This window comes from Ischnura elegans, chromosome 4 (assembly GCF_921293095.1).
Source record: "Ischnura elegans chromosome 4, ioIscEleg1.1, whole genome shotgun sequence".
Lineage (NCBI taxonomy): Eukaryota > Metazoa > Arthropoda > Insecta > Odonata > Coenagrionidae > Ischnura > Ischnura elegans.
The window spans coordinates 34,951,169-34,975,518 of NC_060249.1; the positions used below are offsets into that span (position 1 = coordinate 34,951,169).

The 24,350-nt window shown below is 37.8% G+C and overlaps 1 protein-coding gene across 1 annotated transcript in view; it reads left to right on the forward strand.

Annotated features, from left to right (window-relative positions):
* Nucleotides 1-1,587: 1,587 nt before the first annotated feature.
* Nucleotides 1,588-24,350, forward strand: part of LOC124157262 — a 29,211-nt gene continuing 6,448 nt past the window's right edge. Inside the window, exons 1-7 of the mRNA XM_046531831.1 lie at nucleotides 1,588-1,621; nucleotides 4,328-5,295; nucleotides 5,378-5,527; nucleotides 9,108-9,274; nucleotides 13,020-13,209; nucleotides 14,533-14,614; nucleotides 23,040-23,296. Coding sequence (XP_046387787.1) covers nucleotides 4,337-5,295; nucleotides 5,378-5,527; nucleotides 9,108-9,274; nucleotides 13,020-13,209; nucleotides 14,533-14,614; nucleotides 23,040-23,296 — 1,805 coding nt within the window. The 5' untranslated portion in view covers nucleotides 1,588-1,621; nucleotides 4,328-4,336. The remainder of the gene's footprint in view (nucleotides 1,622-4,327; nucleotides 5,296-5,377; nucleotides 5,528-9,107; nucleotides 9,275-13,019; nucleotides 13,210-14,532; nucleotides 14,615-23,039; nucleotides 23,297-24,350) is intronic.

Here is a 24,350-nt window from a genome sequence, read left to right on the forward strand (position 1 = left end):
AAAATCAATAATACGAGGGTGGTTTTTTATAAGTCCGTGACTTTTTGTAGAAAATGTATTTTTTCGGCAAAAATATGTTTTAATTCTCCTCATAGTCTCCTTTTAGCTCGATACAATTAGTCCCACGTTTTCCATTTTTTTTATTCTTTCTAATTAACAGCTTTCGTAAAGGCCCTCAAAATAGGCGTTCGTTTCAGTGATAACTTCTTGGTTCGACCCAAATCTCTCACCGCCCAGCCATTTCTTCACATTTGGAAACGGGAATTAGTCTCAGGGAGCTAAATCTTGAGAAATAGTAGATTGGTTTGCATTTCTTAGCCTAATTTATGGATTTTTGCCAAGGTAACTACACACGAGGCCACCCGTGCATTGTCTTGATGGAACAAAACTTTTTTCTTCTTTATAAGCGGTCGTTATCCCTACAAATCCACATTAAAAATATCCAAAAGCTATATGAATAATATTCGCCGGTGATCGCTTCACCCTTTTTAAGGTAATCGATGTAAATGACACCGCGTTCGTCCAGAAAAACTTGTTGGCCAAAAGAATAACCATAGCTATCTTCGGTGCACGTTCACCCGCAGAAACCAATAGTCTTGAATATTATTTGTCTCTGGTGAGTTCAGATGGATCCATGTCTCGTCCACGGTTACGACACGGCACAAAAACTCCTTCGGATTGGGACTGAACATCGCCTAACGCTCCTTTTCTGTGGTCATACGGTTGTGTTTATGCTCGAATTTGAGCAATCGCGGTACCCGTAGCGCTGATATTACATATTTAACTTCCAAAAATTCATGTAAAATGTGAAGAACCCGCTCGTTTGAGATGTCTGCAGCATCAGTCATCTCACGCAGTTCTTACGCTTCAAATCAGACGCATTCTTCGATCGTCCAGTATCATCTCATGGATTCTATCGATGATTTCTAGCATGACGTCCTTTTTTACGGACGTCCCGAACGTTCCAATTCACTTGTGCTGGTATGAACACGACGGAATTCAGCAAACCACTTCTTCACCATTTAAATTGATGGTGCAGAGTTTCCAAAGTGTTTATCAAGCTTTTTCTTGGTTTCGGTTACGGTTTTTTAAGCAAATATAATGTTTACGCAGCACACAAAATTCACTCTTTTTCCATTTCCGTTAAAATTACCAATGTTGTCCACTTTCAATGGCTGTCAAATGCAAATTAAAAGACAACCAGATCAAAATTCCACAGCTGCTTGTTAATAGATGTTATTTAACGGAAGTAATGTCGTCTTTTTGGTTACTACGCGGTAAATGCAAGAAGTCAAACGACCCTCGTAATTACCAAAGTATCAATCAAACCAATGCATTGCAATTGCAATGGTTTGTACCATTTTACATCTTAAGAAGATGTTATTTGCAGTAAATAAAATAATTATATACAAGTGGTCACACTATGCAGTGAAAAATCGTTACTGTTTTTTTGTGATTACGTTAGCCAAACTTTTGACTTCCATATTCGTTCAATGTCAACATGTCTTCTCGAAGACGTAAGATAACGTCGTTCAAAATGCGCGCGAGAAAAAAATCAGGAGTGAAATGATCAGCGCACGTCGGATGCTTCCCGCGCAGACAACCAAGAATTCGATGTCGAGTGAGTGTTTGAGAATTATTTGGTTTTTGAAAATGACGAGTTTAGAAGTTTACTTACAATCAATTTAGCATTCTATTCAACCTTTAACGTACTCTATTCAATCGTTATCTGTCGTGGTAATGTCTTTTTCGTTTGCGTTCGAGAGTAATAGTAGTACAGCGTTACACACTTTTTCGCTGTATGCGAAAATTGACGGTAAAGCTATCATGTAATCCCTTCAATCGTCACTTTACAAGTTGTATGTCATTATAATCGTGAATTTGGCTATTTTGAGTGTTTACTATGCTCGAATCGTCTCTGCCTGATAAGTTACTGTAACTGTTAGCGACAAAATGAGGCACTTGAATTAAATGACGACCAAGATGAAGTGCATTTATTAACAAATACGGCAGAACGTGGAAATGGCATTCATCGTAGCCACCAGTCGTGGGCTACCTATTCAAGATGCTTGTAGTTAATGTACCGCGAGCAATTGATAAAGCTTTCAAAGCCTATCACGAGTATCGGTAGTCGATGTTGCTGCGTGTGGGCGTATCCAGGATCATGACTAGGTGGGAGGGGGGGGGGGCAAGTCATGGTCAAGTTGCTACATTTGAGTACGGAAAAGGTGAATGAAACCAACATTTTAAGAAAGTATAACAGCGCTTTATTAGTTTTTAAATGTACAGTGGCGGAAAAAATTAACGCCAAGCTCGTTGGCGTCTGAGAGCATTTGGCATTGTATATTTGGCAGAATAAACCATCTTGTCTTGGAGAGCCTACAAAAGTCTTAAGGGGAAAAATGTCTTTGCAGGTCAAGTCGCAGAGCACCTGGTGTGAATTCAGGAGATCCTGGTTCGAATCCTGGTCGATGTTAAAAATTTATCCTGCGCATAATTTTTGCTCACTAACTTGTCATTTGTCGAATAATACTGTGGAATGATTTCATCTAATCAAAAACGTACTTGCTTGTAAACCGTTGGTTGAAATGCCATTCATCTCTCTGCAGGGGCAAGCTCGCAACATAGTCATCCATCGGAGGAAGAGTTCTCGGGTTTCCAGCCGGGTCCAAGGGTTTTTCTGCAACGACGTTTCGAAGGCTAAGTCTGCCATCGTCTTCAGGGTGAATGCTTAAATGATGCGATGTGAAGACGATGGCAGACTTAGCCTTCGAAACGTCAGTGCAGAAAAACCCTTGGAGCCGGCTGGAATCCCGAGAACTCTTCCTCCAGTCTATTCGCCGGGAAAACCTTAGATCCTTCATAGTCATCCATCGTTTGCTAGATTCAGTTATTGGTACTCTCCATTAGTCAGTGCCATTTGAATTGTTGCATCAGACATGTGAACTATATGCTTGCCTTAAGGATAAGATAGGGTATAAGGTTATGATAGTAAATGGGGTCATTTACTCAGGCCCAAATTTATATTAGAAATAAAGTAAAACCAACATGGCAGTGACCAGCCGTGGGCCACCAAACCTCAGGCCAAATCTCCTGGTGTATCACAGGGCATACACCTGTTTTGTAATTTTTCATAGGAAGATTGTTGAAACAGAAGCATCATTTTTTCTTATCAAGATGCACAATATGCCGTAAAAAATAAAAAAGTAAAACATTTTTACAATATAGCATGTCTAATAAATACCACTTCAAAACTTGAAAATGTTTCATAAAAAGTGTTTAATTTGAAATATTTTAAGATTTCCAATGAGTGGCAGGGTTTGAAAAAAACAAACCAATTTGAATATTGTTGATAATGGCTTCCGGGTGCAGCTGCGTGTTGCGCTTTGTCGTGCAAGCTTTCGCGACCGTTGCAGGACGCATCATCAGGCGATGAATGAAATTACGGAAATCGGTGGTCAATTAATATACTCGTCCACCTCCCCCATCCACCGGAGTAGTGGGGGAGGGGGGCGGAGTTGACGTCAGCAGAACTCTCACCCCTGTCCTTGAGCGACGAGCGGACTCTTCTTGTCTAGCGCATAACCTTGTTGGTAACATATTCGTCGTCTTCTCTTTCGGAAAATCGTTTTCCACGTCTGGCTGAGTTTAACGCCGTCCACTCTGTTGAAATTTTGGGGGCATTTTTCAATTTCAATAGCCTCCCGAATTAGTCGTCGATGATAAAATTTTTCTTGGGCTAACACCAAAAGAAAAATTTTATCATCGACGAATAATTCGGGAGGCTATTGAAATTGAAAAATGCCCCCAAAATTTCAACAGAGTGGACGGCGTTAAACTCAGCCAGACGTGGAAAACGATTTTCCGAAAGAGAAGACGACGAATATGTTACCAACAAGGTTATGCGCTAGACAAGAAGAGTCCGCTCGTCGCTCAAGGACAGGGGTGAGAGTTCTGCTGACGTCAACTCTGCCCCCCTCCCCCACTACTCCGGTGGATGGGGGAGGTGGACGAGTATATTAATTGACCACCGATTTCCGTAATTTCATTCATCGCCTGATGATGCGTCCTGCAACGGTCGCGAAAGCTTGCACGACAAAGCGCAACACGCAGCTGCACCCGGAAGCCATTATCAACGATGCCCCTCGCTGCGAAAACCTACGTTCAAAGCAATTTGAATATTTTTTCCTAGCTCTCAAATTTATTAACCACAACTCTTCTGTGCTCTAGCAAATTAAAATAATGATGTCTTTTACACTACCCTGCTGCTCCTTTGACTATACCACAGGCAGGATTTACTGTTATAGTGTCATTTTTTTCATTTCAGCACCTCTCGATGTCAAGGAGAGCAAGGAGAAGGAAAAGAGCAAAGCCTTTGCAAGATAATGACACGGATAAAAAGGGATATGATTTTGGCTGTGGAGTTAATTGTGATCTAATATTTAACTCCAAAAGAAGTGAAGAATGGCCTACAGATCATGTTCTCATGGAAAAATCTGAAGCAAATGCTCTATCTCTTCTCATTGATGAGATAAAAAATATTGATGTGGGTGTAAAATTTGACTTCCAGTGGTCTGCTTTAACAGAATTGAGAGCAATATTAGCTAAACTTGTACACAGGCACAGCACTGCACCATATAAGTACATAGCATGGCACTATGCTTCGAAGGTGGGGAGTAAGAGAAAGACAAGATCACAAACTTCAGCATCCAAGCCTGAAATCGAAGAGGCATGGTCACATTATAACAGCCATGAATCTCCGTCCTCAGCATGTAAGAAGGATAGGCTCAAGTTGCTCTTGGAGCATGCAAACCAATTTGGAGGAGGAGGCAGTAATAGTAATCGCTTAGAGCGGAACAACATGCATGAGTCTGTACACCCAAATATCATCCTTCTTTTCCTACGATCAAGCATTAGGCATACCGTTCCGGATGAAATTTTTGGCACTCAAGCTAACAAGAAGGTCTTTATCAAACGATGGTTGCCTGTTTTGTACCAATTTCGTGGGAGAAAATCAATGGCATTGGGGAGGCTGATGAATGGCGTAGCTATTTCCAAAGTTCATTGGTCACGTGAAGTTGGATCGATCGGAGGCCGGGGAAAACGAGCTCATGTGGTTGCAAAAGTATGGCTGTGGCTTCTTACTCAATACCTGGCATGCTTAGTTTCCTGTCATTTTGTGTTAGTTAACGTAAGTGGTGGGAATGATGCTGGTGTTCAAGAGGCTTTCTTTGCAAAAAGAATTTGGCAGAGTTGGACAGAATCAGCTATAGCTGCTCACACTTTTCCTGATGGGTAGGTTGGTTGCAGGGAGAAAGTGAATGATTGATGAAAATTAGAGTAGATTTTTAAAAAAATTAATTTTTTGATCCAATAGGACGCATCTAAAAGCACCCCAAAAAGGATGGCGTTTAACTCCTGTGTCAGCAGATGAAAAATTAGTAATAAAGCAAAGTGGTGATAGTCTAATCTCAACTTTGCAGTTCAGGGTGAAGAGACATGGAGTGAGACCAATAATGAAAGTGAGGTAAGATATAGCAGTTCATTGTTCAGGGAAAGTGAGTACACCACAATTAGCACTCATCAAAGGTGCGCAACGATTCACTGTGCTGGTTTGAGGCAATGGGGCAACTCCCAGCCATGATCATCAACAGCCGATTAACTGGAAACCCTTGGCAAATATGCAAACATTCTTTCATCCCATAGGGATCTTTTGCAAGGGTTGTGCTAAAGTTTCCTGGGTTGAGGCCGTGTTCCAATCCATAGGGTGCACTCTACGCTCTTGCGCTCTTACGCTCTAAACGGCTCTTTCGCTCTTTCCTGCTCTTATTGCAAGTAGTGCCACCACTGTCAAGTGGCAGATTTCGAAACTGAAAAAAGTTGAGTAACAAATTTGGAGGGTAAGAAAATAGTGCAATGTTGTTGTTGTTATGGAGTGAGTGTTGCAATAATTTAATGCCTTATAAACATATGTACTTATATATATGCTTACATGTACTTATAAATGGAATTGCAGAAGTTAAAACGAATAAAATACGGCATAGGCGAGATTTATCAATTGTAGGCTACTAATTTCGTGTAGGCAACCAATTTCGTACATTCAGACAAATTTAAGTGGTTTTTATATCTGAAAACAATTTATTAAAGATGTCGCTAAAATGAAAAATTATCACTGTAAATAGGTACCCGTCATAATATTTGAAATACGGCAGATTTAGGGCATCCAGCCAAAGCAGAAAACCCATGCATAATTCCAGCTTCTCCAGGGAAATTTTACAAATTCCCAGATTAATCTTACGTGATTACTGCGATATATTCGAATTTTAATACACCCGAATCTCTTACATGATTTTTAAACCATTGAAGTGATTTCATGTTATATCATATTAATATATTTACAAGGAAAAGAAATCCGTTTGTTAGCATTGACATTATTCAAAACAAGCCTGACAAGCTGCTTCAAACTCGTAACTAGATGTCGACGTCACCTGGCATTCTTTTGAGTCTTACTTGAGTACATAGTTAGATATTTACATTCATTCAGATAGAGTACATATATTAGTATATTTCGGTTCTGTTGTCTCGTCTGACATTGCACGTTTCGTTGCGGCTGAAAAAACTCTTCTTAGCTATTGCACCTAAATCTACAACAATTACATTTTAACCAGATAATGGGCGTTGAACTGGAAAAATTATCCGTGAAATGAATTTGATATAAACGTTTCTACAGTCCCGGGTTGGATCAAAAATTCATGCATAATTCCCGACTTTCCCGGTCGCTGGACACCCTTAAATTCGCATCTATTCAAGATTCATTCGGATTCGATATTCACTCGATTCCTTATAAACGATTTAGAGAACCGAATCATTGCTCCGAATCAAATCCCATCCGAATCCACGAAAATTCCACCTCAACGGCGGTAGACGAAGGGCTGAAGAGCGAGTAAGGGTGGATCCATGCGCTCTCTCGTGCTCTTCGACTATGCGCTCTTCAGAGCAGAACGTAGAGCGGATTGGAATCGCACTACGTGACGTCACTTCCGAAATGTGACGATCCAAAAGTGCGGGTAAGAGCGCAAGAGCGCATTTACGGTGGATTGGAACACGGCCTGAGTTTACACTCACTCGTATACTCACAGAAAAACACTCACTCCCTCACTTCATGGGTTCAACTCCAGGTGTAGCTGCTAGAACTCATCTGATTTTAGGTTAAGGAAGACCACAATTGATCAATAGGGTCAATCACCAAGTGTTCCTCCTCTGTGCTGCACAAAAGTCAATGCAACTAATTCACTTCAGCTTCCCATTGATTTTAAGATTTAATTTGCTCATAGAATGCAAAAATTCCTCAGAGGAAAAATTATTTGTCTCGACCAGGATTTGCATCTGAATTGCCTGAATATGTTCGAGGTTCTCTACCGCTTAAATGGCAGGTGGACAACTCTTCACTTTATTGTTGAGGGTGACTCCAAAAAGGTATGCCCCAATCTTGTCCAAGATAATTTCCTTGAATTACATCTATGGTGATAGACCAAGCATTTAAAGTTTTGGATTTAGCTGAAGAATGTGATACTATCCAAAGAAACATGCTGGTGGCACTGATTGTCTCTCCGCATGAACTGCCTTGTCCTCTTAAGGCAACAAAACTCAGCTAAGAAAGAAGGTACCTTGGTAGCTAATGTGGTTGAGCACCTGGTGCGAATTTGAGAGGTTTAGATTCAAATCATGCTCAAGGTGAATAGTTTTTTCAGGTGACTTTTTTATTCTTTATGTTGAGAGACTGCAAGTCGAGTTGGAAGGAGAGTGGGGACTAATGTGGTGATGGGTACAGGGTGTTAATCAGTGAATGGGATAAGTTTCAACAAGAGTAGTCATTAGTTCTCAATGAGGAAACTGAATAAGTGTGTATTAAGTAAAAATCAGGGGAGCGATAAGATTCTGGAGATGGAAATTGGAGCACAGTCCTCCAGGTATGTTGTGGTAATCCTGGTGTTAGATGAAGGCCACCATCATTTGTCACCAGTTTGACAGCTGGCACAATGCACTGCAATGCCACCTGGCATTAGAGCAGGGGCTATCATCATACAAACTTCACCAACCAGAGTTCATTTGTGCTTGAGACCTACGTGGAAATTTGTTCCTTAGCAGGGTTCATACTGGTTAGGGAAGTTGCAGAAAAGTCAGGGAAATAAAAATCAAAACTGGAAGTCAGGGAATTAAATTATGGTCGGGGGAAAAACTCCAGAGATGCAGCGGAAATCATGGTTGGATGCTGGGAGGGTTGCTGAGTTCGTACAGTGAGGTGGGCATTTTGCTGCTGTCCTTGCTGAGCCACACAGGGTAGTTGTGACCTGAGGTGCAGCTAGGAATTAAGGCTAGGGGGAGTTTTCATCACAACTACTACTTTGGGGTCTGGGGGGATGGAATACCAGCCAGGATAAGCGAGAGGTGCAGGGGCCCTCCCCCAGAAAAAAATTAAGATAAATGGTTCAAAGTGGTGAGTTTTACGGCCTTCTGAGAGATAATTTATAAATCTGTACACTATTCTGTAAGTAATATTAATCCAATTAAGTACAACGGATTAAACTCAAAAATTTCTCTGAGCTCTGGTGGGGTTTTATTCCCTAAAATTCACCCTTGCTGCACCACTGCATTAGAGCACATATCTTGGTAAGCCAACATCAGTGCATCCCTAGTGGAAATATTGTGCAGAGAGCCTCTTGGGCTTCACAGTGAGTTCATCCCTCCCAGAAAACCCGATAATGAGAAACAGCCATTCTATGTAAAGCTGTGCTAACTAGACCCTAAAGGAATAAAATTGTGAATCGTTTCTCAAATTGAGGTGATTATTTTCAATGGAAATTCCCCTCCCATTCTCGGGAGAGTAATTTATCTTCAATTTCCATATTTGTACTAAATATATGCATGTTGTTGGATGACAACAGTTTCATACTTTCTCCTCACAACAATCTCAGTTCAAAGAAATTGTTTTCATTCTACAATACCAATGTGGAGGAAACTGGGAATGTTGAAAGCTTTGATGCTATCATATTGTTGATTTTTATTGCTATTCTGTTAATTCATTTTAATTTGGTCTCCTAAAATAGATATCCACCTGAAAAATATGAACTGAAAAAAGCTTGCCAAGCTCTGCTGAGATATCTCCTGCATGATGATGCAAATAAGGATCCAATTACTAAGCTGTCTATTGCATGGAAAAAGTTACATGACATGTGGAGAGAGAGGTCACTGAAAGCAAATGAAGCTGACAAGGGTAATGAAATATAAAATTTATCTTTTGAATCATCAGATAGAAATCTTTTGTATGTGCTAAAACAATTTGGTTAACCCCTCAAGCGTGACTTTAAATGCCCGTGGACGTTCTCTCAGCGTGTGCGACACAGCGTTTGTGTCGTCCGATTGCCATGCCTCAAGCGTGTGCGACGCACCCTATGCGTCTGAATGTTTCATTAGGTATTCCTATCTCTTAAGCTTCCATATATGTACTTTTAGTGAGTATATATGTGAGACACATCTGCCTGCTATCGTTCTGTGCCCCTGTGTGGTCTGTGTTTGCGTTCTCGTATTTTTTAGAATATTTTTTTCTAGCTGATGTCAGGAAAGAAACGCTTCCTCTAGGGTCAGCGTCTGGTGAATGCTAATGAAAGATATCCTTCCACTCAAGCTCTGGTTATGTGCTTTCTTAGCGATTGTGTGTGACGTGTCGGGATGCTGAATGCTTTCGTCTCTGGTTCATTATCATCTGCTTCTCTGCCTCATCGTTTCCTTTCTCTTTCATCGAGGCAATGATAGTGAAGGCATGGTCCGTCCAGGCATTGTCACTCAACGCCTCACGGAGCCTCGAAGACCGGCCAGCATCCCCGCATCTTGGTATCTTATTTACGACGTTTGAGGCTAAGGGTTGGGGTGTTTTCATCCCTACGCTTGCTTTGGTGATTTTTTTATTTTTTTTCGGCCTTGAATCCACTCCATATCTGTGCCCCTCTTTAGTTGACCATGGCTTCTAGCTCGCGTGAGTTGTGCGATGAGCAAGTGCTTGACGCTTTGTAAGAAGAGAGCGCAGGATGCTCAGATACTACTTTGGAAATTTCAATTGGATACTCTCTGGATTCCAGTTCCGAAGAGAGCGATGGACCTTCTCATTTTTCTGTGAATCTTCAAGAAAATAATTGGCAAGAGATCGACAGTGCTGACCCTCCTCAACCTTTTGCGTGTGAATTAGTGGGAAAACAAATATTGCCTGTTTCGTGTATAGATGATCCCTTGGCATATTTTGAGTTATTTTTTGATGATGAAATAATTTCAATTATAGTGACTGAGACAAACCGCTACGCAGCACAGTTTCTTGCTCGTGAGAAAGAGAAAATTACGAAGCAAAAAAAATCACGCTTCCAAAAGTGGGTCCCCACAACTCTGGGGGAAATAAGGGTGTATTTAGGTTTACTGATGTTGATGGGAATAATTCAGAAACCAAGCCTCAGAATGTATTTTAGCAGAAAGCATTTATTAGAGACTCCATTTTTTCCCAATGTAATGAGTGAGCAAAGATTTTTATTGCTCACCAAATTTCTCCATTTTGTAGATAATACCGATGAGGAATTTGTAAAAAAGGATCTAAAACTGTATAAAAATTTACCAATTAGTGAATATTTGAAAAATAAGTTCCAAAAAGTGTATATACCCGGTAAGGAAATCAGTGTAGATGGGTATTTGTTGTTGTGGAAAGGTAGACTGTCGTGGAAACAGTATATTCCCATGAAAGCTTCCCGGTTTGGGATAAAATTGTTTGAACTTTGTGACTCCGCAGGGTATTTATGGAATTTTATTATTTACTGTGGCTCAGGGACAAAATTGGGCTTTGAAATCACAAAGGACACAGATCTTTTTTCAACTACAGTTGTTCTAAGTTTGTGTGAGAAACTATTAGACTCAGGTAGATGTGTTTATATGGACAATTTTTACAGTAGTCCCGATCTTTTCCATAGGTTAGTTCAGAGGACAACAGATGCTGTTGGAACCGTGAAAATCACGCGTAAAGGTATGCCAGTAAACCTCAAAAAGAAACTAAAGAAAGGAGAAGTTGTTAGTGCAAAGTGTGGGGAATTGGTTGCTTTGAAGTGGAAGGATAAACGCGATGTTGCATTGCTGACTACAAAGCATTCAGACCAAATGCAACCCGTAAGTCGAAAGGGCGGGCTAGAATGTGTAAACAAACCTATGTGTGTAACAGAATATAATAAATATATGGGCGGTGTAGATTTAAAAGATCAACTTTTAGAATCGTTCCTGCTGGAAAGAAAAAGGACAAAAGTGTGGTACAAGAAATTATTCAATCACTTAGTTAATACGGCTGTATTAAACGCGTACATTTTATACCGTAAGGCTGGTAATAACAAAGATCACCTAGCATTCAGAATGAGCTTAGTGAACAAAATAATTGCTAAATATCACGGACAAAATTTAGTACAGCGCAAAGGACGGCCCACTGATATCGAAACGGAATGTACGCGATTGACCGGGCAGCATTTTGTTCAACAAAACCCGAAAACTGAGACATTTAAGGTTGGAAGATGAAAGTGTGTTGTGTGCACAAAAAACGGAAAGAGAAAAGAGACAAGATATAGATGCAAAAACTGCCCAGGAACACCCTCACTCTGCTTAGAACCCTGTTTTGAGCAGTATCACACACAGGTCAACTATTAGCCATCGGATAAGAGTAGCAGGAAGAAGTTAATGGGTCTGAGAATTGTAAGTACGTATTCATAATTATAAAATTTAAACAATTGTTTATATAATATATTTTTTTGGATTTTTTTTGCATAGTGATAAGATTCAAAAAAATATTTTACTTCATGTCTGCACAAAATCTGAAGTGCCTCTAAATTAAAGCACCCTGGGTGGTTTAAATGCCTTCAATTAAAGCACCGTATAGGGACGGAATAGCGAGGACGCATATGTTGTGTCGCACACGCTTGAGGGGTTAAATATTGCTTGGACACGGTCAGTTGACAAAAAAATTGTGCATCAAAATAATTATTGATGTTATTAAAATTTCAATAAACCCAAGTGAATTCGCTTCCAATGTATCTAGTGAAGGTGCCACAAGAAATGTATTTGTATCTGTAACTAATGGAAAAAAGTAACTTTTTTCATCATAGAGCATGTAGTATTCTAGGTTGAATTTGCTAAATATAGTTAGTGGTATTTTGGCAGCTATCCATACCACTCTCTGTTTTACTTAACCCTTTTTACTAACTACCAATTTTTTGGCATTGTTTATTTCCAAAACCCATTGGTATTCCCTGGTCCAAAGATGTATTACTTGCCCTCAACACAAGATGTTTCTTAACATACGTATAATGGTTGATATTAGAAAAAAAAAATTATCCTGTGAGCTCAGGCATTTGAGTACGTAATATTTTTTCATATCATCTCCTTCTGCAGGCCTTTAACCACGCCTTTTCTATAGATTTGTCAAGCTGTCACTTGATGTTCATCTTTGGGACCATTTGCTATTAGTAAAATAATATAAGACACGGTCTATGGCGTTACTTTGTGGAACTGCTTCATCATAAATTTTAAAAATACTTTGTTATATTTTATAGTAAAATAAGTTTTCATTATTTTTCTTTCTGAGATTGCAGGCATAAAAGAGTGGAAAATATTGTACACAATGCATTTCCACCTTTTTTAACTGTGTGAATGGCAATAGGGATATCCACTACAATTTTAAATGCAAAAAAAAGTTGATAATTGGAGTTGGGAGTCTTATTTCTTTATAACTTCAAGTTTTTAGTCCAAGGAGCCAATTATAGGCCTAAAGTATATCAGGAAAACATAATTTTAAAGGCCTTAAAAATAGAAGCCATGTCAAAAATTTGCTACGAGGATGGCTCAGAAATTCTATTATCAGTGCAAACAGTGCCTTGATTGCTTCTTATTTTCAGCTTCACAACAAAAATTTTCTTTCATTTAAGCATGTAATCATTCTATTACAGAACAGCCATTTTTGTATGCAGTCAAGGTTGACGTCGAGGATGCATATGGCAGTGTCATCCTTGAAAAAATGTGCGATATTCTTTGGGAAGAATTGGTGAAGGCTGATTTGAGAAGTGATAGCATGGTCTCTATTAAAGCGATGAAACGGTTCAAGAAACTAATTAGTGGAAAATATGTCTACAAAGAAAGGTAAGGGCCACTAGTTTTCATAGAGGTACATGGCATGTCCAAGAATGGACTCAGTCATTAATTAATATGAGAAAAAATTTATTTGCTGGACTGAGAGTTGAAGCACAGATCTTTTGTACTCCAGGCCATTGCACAGAGCACTCAGCTAACAAAGAACCAGGTTTAAAAAATATCACTTTTTTGTGGGATTTTTAAAAGAGATCTTCTATCATGATATCTGAACTTAAAATAAAAATTATTTTTAAGAGTAATAGTGAATTCCTCTGTTTTGGGCATAGATATAACAAAACTTTTCCATTACAAAGTATTATCTGTGATTCCAAGAAAATTTTCACGTAAAAGTACCTTTGTTGTAACAAAATTTTGCTTATCAAAAGGAGGTTAAACATGATTTAGTTTTCACACCAATCACTGAATACATAAAATTCTTCTCCACTTTTATTTATAAATTCAGTTGAGTTCCGTGACTGAGGAAGTGGTGTAGACATTCAATTCCCAAGATTATTAGAATGAAAATAGTCAAATTATGTTTAGTCCTCTGAGCCTCAAGGAAGTGAAGGCATTGGAGAGGAAACATAGTGAGTGGTTGGAACATAGTTGTCACTACAATCATTTTCACAGAAATAGCCAGCAAGAATACATGCTTCACTAGATGTGAACATGGTAGCTTTTCAGCACCTGATTTTTTTCCCTTGCATGTTTATGACATAAATTTGAGGGCCTTGAATGCAAAGATTAGAGGGGAGGATGTCGTGGAAAGACTTCCGTAAGACCGTAAACCTTTTTAGTCCATCAGTTCTCTAGATAGGAAGGGATATGGGAGGCATGCACTGTGGAGCTTCACTGTGTGAAGAAAAAATGGTGCAGATGCCAATGAAATAAATAATACGGGGATGTACAAGCTTATCTGATACAAGATTTTTTCATGACCATGTATGGGTAGGTATATTAAAGGATAAGTAAAGTCACTTTCAAAAGTTTTAGGGCAAATGTTGTGGGCCCACTTCTGCTTCCCAAGGAAATTTATTACATGCAGTTGCATCGCCGTGTCTCTTACACACGTTTATAATGCACGTTTGTGTGTTAATATTAATTTTGGATAGCTAGCATAGCATATTTGTGACCAATGAATGAACATCAGCTAGCACTTCACTAACCTGGAAATATAAATAATGCTTGGTGGAATTATTAATCAGATTCCTTAAATGTTGGATAAAGTGTAAAATGAGTCAAAAAGCATTTCAAAGGAATCATTTCACTGAAATTAGCCAAAAATTCAATGGAATTGTTTTGTTTGATTTTTCTACGATACTTTATTTTTAGACATATCCTTGAGGGAATTAATATAAAGCCTGACAATGGACAGAATGAATCATCTTTAGGATGGAAATTTAAATGGAAAAAGGTAATGTATAAGCTATGTCAAGTTTTATTTTTAAAATACCTGTATTCCTCTAGTACATTCTTTTTTATACTAAAACTGCTTTAAAGATTATTATAAATTTTTTCACATTTGTATGGATTTGGAGAATCCTCAAAACCTTTCCTTTTGGACAAATACCCTCCCATTATCCTTCACATCCTCTTTCTTATCCATTAATTACATTTATAAACTCAAATCATCATGCCACTAATGTTCACCCAGCTAGCATATCATAAGCCATTGAGATAAGGTGAAAGGAAGATATGAGGAAGGCGCTTATCAAGTAAGGTTGGCTTTAAAGTTAAGCTTGTTATGGGTTTCTTACGGCCAGGCCGACAAACATCCTGAGTAATGACAAAATGGATGCCAAACTTTCAACACTTCCGTAGATGTTATTTTTATTCCATCGTTTTAGAGTATTCATTAAGGGATTTATGTATAAGAATAATTTTGCCATTCTTGGCACTTCTATAATATGAGTAGAAATATCATCATACAGCCATAATCTGAAAATCATTCACATTTATGAACTGATGGTGAAACGACAGCCGTAAGAAAAACACATAATTTCACAGGAATAGCGACGTAGAATAATATAAAAATGTCAGAAGGAATCTCTAATATACATATTGTATTCGTCGTGTTATCAGGCCATAAATTAGAATTCATAAATGTTGTATTGTGTGGACTTTGAATAATTTCAGTTTTTCATACGCAAACCAGCCAAGTTTTTTCCTACATAATTGGATTTTAAAACTGGTAACTACGCCCCTAGCACTCATCAATAGCCGTGGTGAAGTAGTTAGCGTACAGAACTGCAGATGCGTAGGTCATACGTTCGGACCTACCGAAAGTTAATTTTTTTTTCGTTCCGCCAAAAGGACTAATTAGCTCAATCAATGAGTGAAAACGAGGCACCGTCGGATGACGAGTTAGATGACCTGGAGATTCTACTGAAACGTGCGGAATGCAGTCGTAAGAGAAGCCATTCATCGTCAGGAGAGCATCCAGTTGATATTAGAAGTATTTTGGAAGAATACATGAAATTGCCTCGAGAAAAAAAGGATCAAAATATTTTACATTTGTGGGAGAAGGAAAAATTAAAAAATGAAGAACTATATAAGCTTGCTTGTGTGGAAAATTCCATTCCAACGACTCAGGTCAGTGTTGAGCACCTCTTTTCAGGCGTGAAATTTGTGCTCTCATCACAACGCTATAATTTATCAAAAGATATGCTAAACTCAATCATGTTAATTCGATGTAATAACTTGTTTGGTATTCAATAATTATCTGATATTTAGGGTTTTGGTATTTTAATTTATAAAAAACATCGTTTTAACTAAACTTTTCGAAGGTGTTAGGACAATTTCATAATGTTCCTTTAGCGATTACAGCCATCGGGTGGTTAAACGAAATTTACGCAGCATTTATTGCCTATAACATAATAAATAGCGCTTTAAGTGCACATGCGGCTATCCTTGAACATAGTGAATACAGTTATTTAAAAAATCATCATTGACCAACATGCTGTATTGTCCATGTAGGTACATGGCAGTATTGTCAAATATTCAAACTATCAAATCTGAATTTTATTGATAGCAAAGAATAGTATAACCAAAAACATACGATAATCAGCTATAAAAAATCATGTTCACAAAATTAAAGTATTTTATTAGTTTTTTATTTGACTCCAATGCCATTAAAACCCGCATAAATGAAAATCATTGTGAACTATTGTTACGGGCAGGAAAAAAATCTACATAATACACGTATTTCAAAGATAAAAATTGCAGTTGGCGTAATTGCTGTGAAGACATTGTGTTACATGTTGAAAGGTATTACGTATGTTTAAACGTATACTTAAAATTTGAAACACAGCGGAAAGTAGTGAATCATTTAATTTTAATTTACAATTAAATTTTCGTCATAGTGGTTGATTTGGCTATGGACATATTGATGAATATTAGTCTCCTTTTATAAGGGTATCATTATGCTAAGAATCCGATATTTCTTCATAAAATGATGTATTCTAAAAAAAACGTCCCAAAGGGAATTGCTATTAAATCTCGCTGTGCCATTACGTGCGGGTAACCCTTCATTATATTTAAATATAATTAATTATGGGTAATTCTATTTGGAAAATACGCACTTCCAGGTGGCAACAGAAGTTATGGAACAAAGTTTACATAAAAGTAATACCGGAGCAGAGCGGCATTATAGCAATTCGCTCCGCTCCGGGGAGCTCCGAAATCCCGCTCCACCTGAGTGCTCCGCTCCGACATTGCTCCAACCTGCTTCGCTTCGGCCAGAGCGGAGCACCCTAGTGCAACAATGAAAATTCGCTCTGCTCCACTGCTGCTCCAGGTCCCTGGTCTCATCTCTCCTCAATAATAAGATACCAAATGTAGCTGTTTGGTCAGTAGGTAGTTACTACTCTAAGGAGCAACTGCCCTGACATACTTGATTGAAATTCTTACCTAACTTTTATGTTTTCAGAAAATCACTATGATAGTATAACATCCGTTAGATCTCTATTTCACAATAATTCAATAGTGGTAGCAGTGACTATTAAATGATATACTTGATATTTATGCCTAAAATAATTTTTTTTAATATCTAAATAAATTGCTGAAATATATCTTAAATTGTAGTCTTGATTCACAATTTTTATACCATTGCATTGTAAATTACCTCACAAACTACAGTCAAAATGAGCTAAAATGAAATTTTATTTTCACATCGAGGTTTGTTTTATGTAGCAGACAGTTATTTAATCTGCCTCAAGTGGCAATATAAACTTTATGAATTAAGTATGAGGAGGCTACGGAGCACTCAGATGAAAATCCTATCATATTGAGATTGAAATGCTTTTGTAGGTAGTCATTGGTGAATTACTTGGAGTGAGCACATCCAGCATCGCAGAATAATTAAGAAGGTCTCCCTACAAATAGCAATGCTGTCCAAAGAATTTATAAACTTTCCTAGTGGAAGAGAGGAACTTGCCAGAATGAAGGAAGAATTTTTTGGGATTGCCGGATTCCCAGGCATCATAGGGGCTATTGATTGTACCCACTTTCCTGGAACTTTGCCTGGAGGGGAAAATGCAGAATTATTTAGAAATAGGAAGTCCTATTTTTCTGTCATTGTTCAGGCAGTTTGCTCCCCAACCCTGAAATTAACTAATTTGGTGGCAAGGTGGCTTGGGTCTGTTCACGACAGCACCATTTTTAACAATTCTTATTTGAGAGCTAAATTTGAAAGTGGAGAGATACCAGATGGTTATTTATTAGGTGATGGCGGTTACCCCTGCATGCCATACCTCCTAACTCCATTATCACACCCAGTAAACAGAGGAGAGAGGAACTATAACCTGGCTCATGCTCGAAGCCGAAACCCCATTGAACGATGTTTTGGGGTATTGAAACGGAGGTTTCCTTGCCTCCCAATTGAGCTATGAACAAAAATAAATACATCTTTGATCATCATTGTGGCCACTGGGGTTTTACACAACATTTCAATCTTGTTCAAAGAAGAGGAACCCATTCCTGATGCCAATGTGAGTCCTCATCCTTTTGATGAAGTCAATCAACCCGTGGCAGAGGGAAACGATAGAGCCACAGGAGCTGCTGTTTGACGAGCCTTAATAAATGGCATATTTTCATGAGTTTTCTTAAAAATATGTATATTCTTTGTTCATGATAACCATAGGATAGTTCCTCGTGGTAAATGGTTTTTTTACGTCTTCATAATTTACCTCAGTATGGAAAATTAAATAGCAAATTTCATCTATTGAAGGTAACTAGTAAATAAAATTTTAAACTTGCAGCATTCATTATAGAAATCAGTTTTTACCTTTTTTACAGATAGTATAACCTGGGGCTTAGATTTGATGACATGATTTTGAATACCTATTATATGAGAAATAAGACTTATGTATTTGCCAGTAGTTTGGCCAAGGTAGCCTTTTTGATTTCAGTTTCTATTTTTTGATTTTCCAACGCTAGTACACTATTTTTTAGATCATTTTTTAACACTAGAATGCCGAAGGGTGTCATTTTGACACCCTACGCGTACATTTTTTACGGAGCTGGCCCTTAGAGAGTGTTGCAGAAAAAAATCTTTCGTGACTTTTATTCATTTTTAGATCTTAACAAAACGACAGTAAAAGGGATACCCCCCTAATTTTTTTCGTCTCAAAAATTCAAATTTACCTTGAATGCCAGAGGGTGTCATTTTGACACCCAGTATATTATATCATTTCTTTCCTCGGTTTAGGTGTCTCGTGGGATGCGGCTTGATAATTATTTGTCAAATTAGTATAGTGTGGCACATTATCTTCATGTGTAGTACCTTTATGTATGGTATAGTATATTTTAGTATAGTATATTACCTTCATGATTGTTTGTTTTACATAATTTCAATGAGCATCAGCTGTATACTACTTTTTTCAAAAGTTTAGTAGCTAGTAAGGTAAGTATATTCCGCTGCCTTTTGCAAATGATTCGCCTTGAAACCAGCTAATTTTTTTACCGAGGTGACACTTATATCCCCTGAAACATTGCAGTAAAGTGACGCGCGCGACAATGCAGTTAGCTGCTGCCGAGCCTCTGTGTTCGGCTGCCTGGCTCGCGCGCGTGTTTGGCGGACTGGGTCGCTAGTGTGTCGCGACCTGCTGCTTGACTTGCTTCGGCAGTTCTGTCTTGATAATGGCACTGCATAGACGTGTTACGACGGAGCAAAGTATTGCAATACTAAACGATATTTCTGGAGACGTGTCGGAGAAATGGTCTGATGCTGACCTTGAGTCTGACAACGATTGGGTTGCACAGAAGGTGCAATTTAGATCATCCAAAAATGATTAAAATAGTGAGCACGGTCAGTTTCAGTGTTTTTTATATTTCAGTTTAGTAATTTAATCACGAAAGATACACATATTTATTTTGCAATACGCATATACACATAATTGAGTTACTGGATCTGCACTGGTTATCAGACAGAAAAGAAATTGTGCGTGGTCGTGACATGGTGTGCCGACGTGGAAGGGGCGCTGGGTAGACTTCAAGGCGACGTCAACTCCTTGTTCTAGATCCTAAGAAGGAGATGGCCATGCTGAGGAATCATAACCTGGGCCTAACATAACCATTGACGAACAGCTGTTTCCAAGCAAAGCTAGATGTCCATTCAAGCAATTCATGGTAACAAAGCCTGATAAGTATGGGCATAAATACTGGTTTGCAGTATATAAAGACAGCATGTATTTGGTAAACTGATTCCATTAACTTCCAGATTGACCAGAGGCGTCAAGGACGGCTCTCGTCAAGCTGACGATCGCATTTCAGATCATGTTGTATTGAAACGTATGCAACCCTACATGAGCAAGGGCAGGAATGTAACCACAAGCATTTGTTTCACATCACCTTTGCTAGCTCTACTCGAAACAAAAGGGTACTTGCCTTTCGGGAACCATAAATAAGGGAAGAAAGGAAATCCCTGGTGAAATAAAAGCTTCTCGGGAAGAGTTGTAATCAACTAAATTGAACAAAAATGGTGACGTAACACTTACTGTTAATCAGGGCAAACAGAAAAAAATATGTTCTTGTTCTATGATCTCTTCGCCCTCTTATTGACATTAGTAACAACTCTAACAAATCGCCCGAAACAGTAAGGTGCTGAAATGAGATAAACTTTGAAGTAAATATTATTGATCATATGGGGCGGAAATACTTGGTCAGAACTAGAACCAGGCGACTGCCTGTTTTTTTTCCAGAATACTTTTGACTTGGTCACTATAAATTCCTGAATACTATATATAAGGAAATAACTTCACAAAAGATGTCCCAAATTATTTTTACAAAATTTATCAGAATAGCTTGCTTTCCCTTAATTTGCGTCAACGAATATCTGGCAACCTAATCCAGAACTGACTAGGGATTGTCAAGTATAGATAAAATGCAATGAAAACAAAACTGTTGCTTTTTGTAAGCTTAGTGAAAAGTCAGTGAACCTAAGGCCAAAACAAACCAAAAGTGCCAGAATGTAGAGAATCTACTATTTTGATGAAGCTTTTCGTAAGTCTGTATGAAAAAGCATTCGATTTCTTTTTGGGTTCATACGAGGTTTTTGTATTTTATTTTTAAAAATTTCGTAGTTTTGTGACCGCAATGGTTTTATTTTAATTTTCGTCTTTTGAAGCACACTTCTACATTCTAAGACGAAAAATCAATGAAAAAAGTTAACTATAATAATAAAAAGAAAAACAATGTCCTATTCATTTTATTCTATCCATTCAATCCTGTCATATTCATTTAAATTTTTTATGCACATAAAATTTAACCAATTACAGTGAACTACAAATACTCATAAAAAAGTATTCAATGATTATATATAGGTATTATTACACCTTCATGCGTCCTCCGACATTTCAGCGCAATCTTTTCGATGGATGCCGCATTCCACGAGAGTATTTTTTTGTAAACAATTTTTACTTCAGTGGTACTCTATTAACACATTAAGTTTTTTTAATATCAGGGCAAAAAATCAGTATTAAACAAAATTTGACACTATCTACTCAAAAATAAAACTAATCTGCAACGTTAAATGCATATAAAAGCATGGGTGTCAAAATGACACCCTCCCGGCATTCTAGGGGATACAAATTTCCCGGCATTCTAGTGTTAATATATCCATTTTTATTTTATGTTGTTCTTCTAGGATTTCCAGTTGTCTGTCGATTAAAATGTTTTTTTTATTTGCCATGGTTGCAACTTCTTCTGCTTTTCATTTGCGGGATGGTGGTTTGCATGATGAAATTTTGAAAGTACTGGCTCTAATGCTTTCTGTTGGCTGTTAAGTAAAGTCATAAGGTGCATCGTTGGATGTTATAGGAATTTCTATTGTTGTTTATTCATCCTTATCTGTGATTGTCTCAATGATCTTAAAAATAAGAAAATAAAGGTTTTAGTGAAATTTTCCTCAGCCATTTGGTCTTCCGAATTTGTAAAATAAGGATAAAATGTTTTCATTGACAAAATGAGATGCTTAGTTGGATTTGCAGTTACATATGAAATTGTACGCTAAAGAATGTATTTATTTAAAAAATTAATAGAATAGGAGGCCATTAATTTTTTAGAACTTACTTCAAAAATATCTCCCTCCGCACTCACATCTATAATGAAAGAAGAATATCAGAGCCAAGTGCATACACTCATTATCAATATTAATTTTTATAATAGCAAAAATATTTCATCGCTGTTGGTTCATGATGTATATCTATTCGCATATGACTCCGTAAAGTTAGCGTGGGCATTTATGTTAGCAATCCCTTTGTAATTGCTAGAAATTATCATCACCATAATTATCACCGAATAAAAATATTCTATCCACCTTTAACCCGCTGAAATTTGCATCGCTGTCTACAGGGTTCCTCATTGAATTGAACTGATCCTTAACCATGCCTATCAATCTCTCCTCCTGGCTGTTTAGCTGTGTGTGACAGCTTCCTCCCCCAGTCTTGTATCTTCCTATCTGAAATTTAATGGATTTCATTTTACAGCCTTATTAAATACAACTTTGTTACAGGAACTTAATGTAATAATCTTTATACAATGCATGCGTAGCTCCTCACCTTCTCATTGGCCACGTTCTTCTTAGCCTGACATTTCATATTTTCGTATTCAATTTTTCAATTGCTTCCATGTTCTGACAGCATTTGTTTTGGTGGAATTGAAGGCTACACTTATACCTTCCCATGCTTTCATAATCTCATGGCATGTAGTTGCATCAGTTCTTTTGTTTTCTATAATATTGGAATATGTTTCCACAAGATCTTAAACTTCGGATTTCTCCAACTCTGAGAAATTGTTGGCTCGCGCTGCTGAAGACATTTTGATCTTTAAACTCAAATGTCACGGTTGTCACGTTGTTAAAAAAATGCTGTCGTCATTCGCCGTAGACAGCCAATATGAAAGCTACTTATAAATCTATGAGAATAATGATGCTACACGATTGCCAATCAAGTAATTTTGATTCTTGATCAAGGATCAAATATTGGTGAAACGGATGCGAGATTTGATCTCGAATCAAGGAATTGATGCCGATCAAAGAGAGGTTGGTGAAATCGGCCTTAAGTGTCGCTAGATTCTGTTTTAAATGAAAATAAGTGAGAGCCAATTAATCAAATACAAGTAAAATTGAGTTCTCCACAAAAAAGAATAAGTAACCATTAAAAAATTCCGTAAATAATGCCTAGATTTACTTGTATCATATGCAAATAATTTTATTGTTTTCTTGTATGAAATCCTTACTACGATGCTAGGAGGCAATGGATTAATTTCATTGTGCTCTAATGTACTCTAACTTAGTTTCCCCTTGGAAAAAATACTAACTTAAACAATTTTTCTTGATGAAGTCTTTTCAGATTCGACAGTTGATGCTATTCCTTGAAAAGAGTATTATTGGGCAAATTGTACGCAATGGTCGGCAGCTATATCATCTGACTCAAGGATTGGTGCAGGGAAGCATTTTTTCTCCAATGCTCTGGGATATATATTTGCGGAATTTGGTGGTAAAGCACCTTCTCCCCCACCTCTCTGATGGATCAACAGAATTAATTTGTGGGGCTGATGACATCCTGTTTTTGACTAACTCACAGGAAAAAGCAGAATGGTAAGATCAGAACTTCTCATTCCTTCTACCTGAAATTCTGAAACTAATGCTTCAGGTTGGCTACATTTTGCTGAGCATTCCACACAGATTACTCATGTTTAAGTGTTTTGGCACTTGGCCACAACTGCCTAATCTGTGTGTGTTGGTAAATGTACATCAGTACATGAAATGCATGACTCATTACTTGGAAATGAAAATTCACTCTGTACATCCCACACTGACCATAGTTCTGACCATAATTCCTGACCATAGTTTTGACAATATTTAGGCAATGTTGACAAACAGACAATACTTTGACAAACTATGGTTTGGAAATTGAGTGAGAGTGGCATGTACAAAATGAATTTTCATTTACTATTTTGTTGTTCCTTAAAGTAATGCTCCTAGCATTAAACACTGATTACTACTATGTACATATTTTCACTTGCATTAGAAGTTGATTAGAAAATAATTGGGCTTTTGAACATGAGTCAAATCCTTGAGGTAATTATAGGCCTCGCTTATTAGTGCATATTTTGGTCAAAAAACAAGTATTTTACATTGCTGCAATCGTCAATTGAGTTGAGTTGAGTGTATCTATCTAAATATTAAATAGTTGGGAATAGAAAAACTTTCATTCTGTGGCTTCCTTGCTTCCGAGCTCCCCTCCTGCACCTCCTAGGGTCCCTATGGGCTCCTCTTTCCAACTATCTGCCTGCAAAAATACAGGAAGACACGTGAGTTTAAGAAGCTCTATCATCCAAACGAGGCGGCCAATTTTAATCAAATAAAAAGAATAATACAGACAGATCATTTATTACTACTATTGGACTTTAAAAGTCGGTACCTCATAGTATTTCTTGACAATATTTTTAAAAAAGTACTTATTTTGGTGTGTATAATCAAGTTGACCAACTTTGACTGCTTAGTATTGCAATAGTTTTCATTCTCATTACTAGTAATTTCAATGCAAAGACGCCAAATCTATTTCTATTAGTTTGCAGAAAACAATTTTTTTTATGCCATAAACAACTACAGTGGAACTTGGTTAGTACGTTCCTCCTTAGTGCGTTTT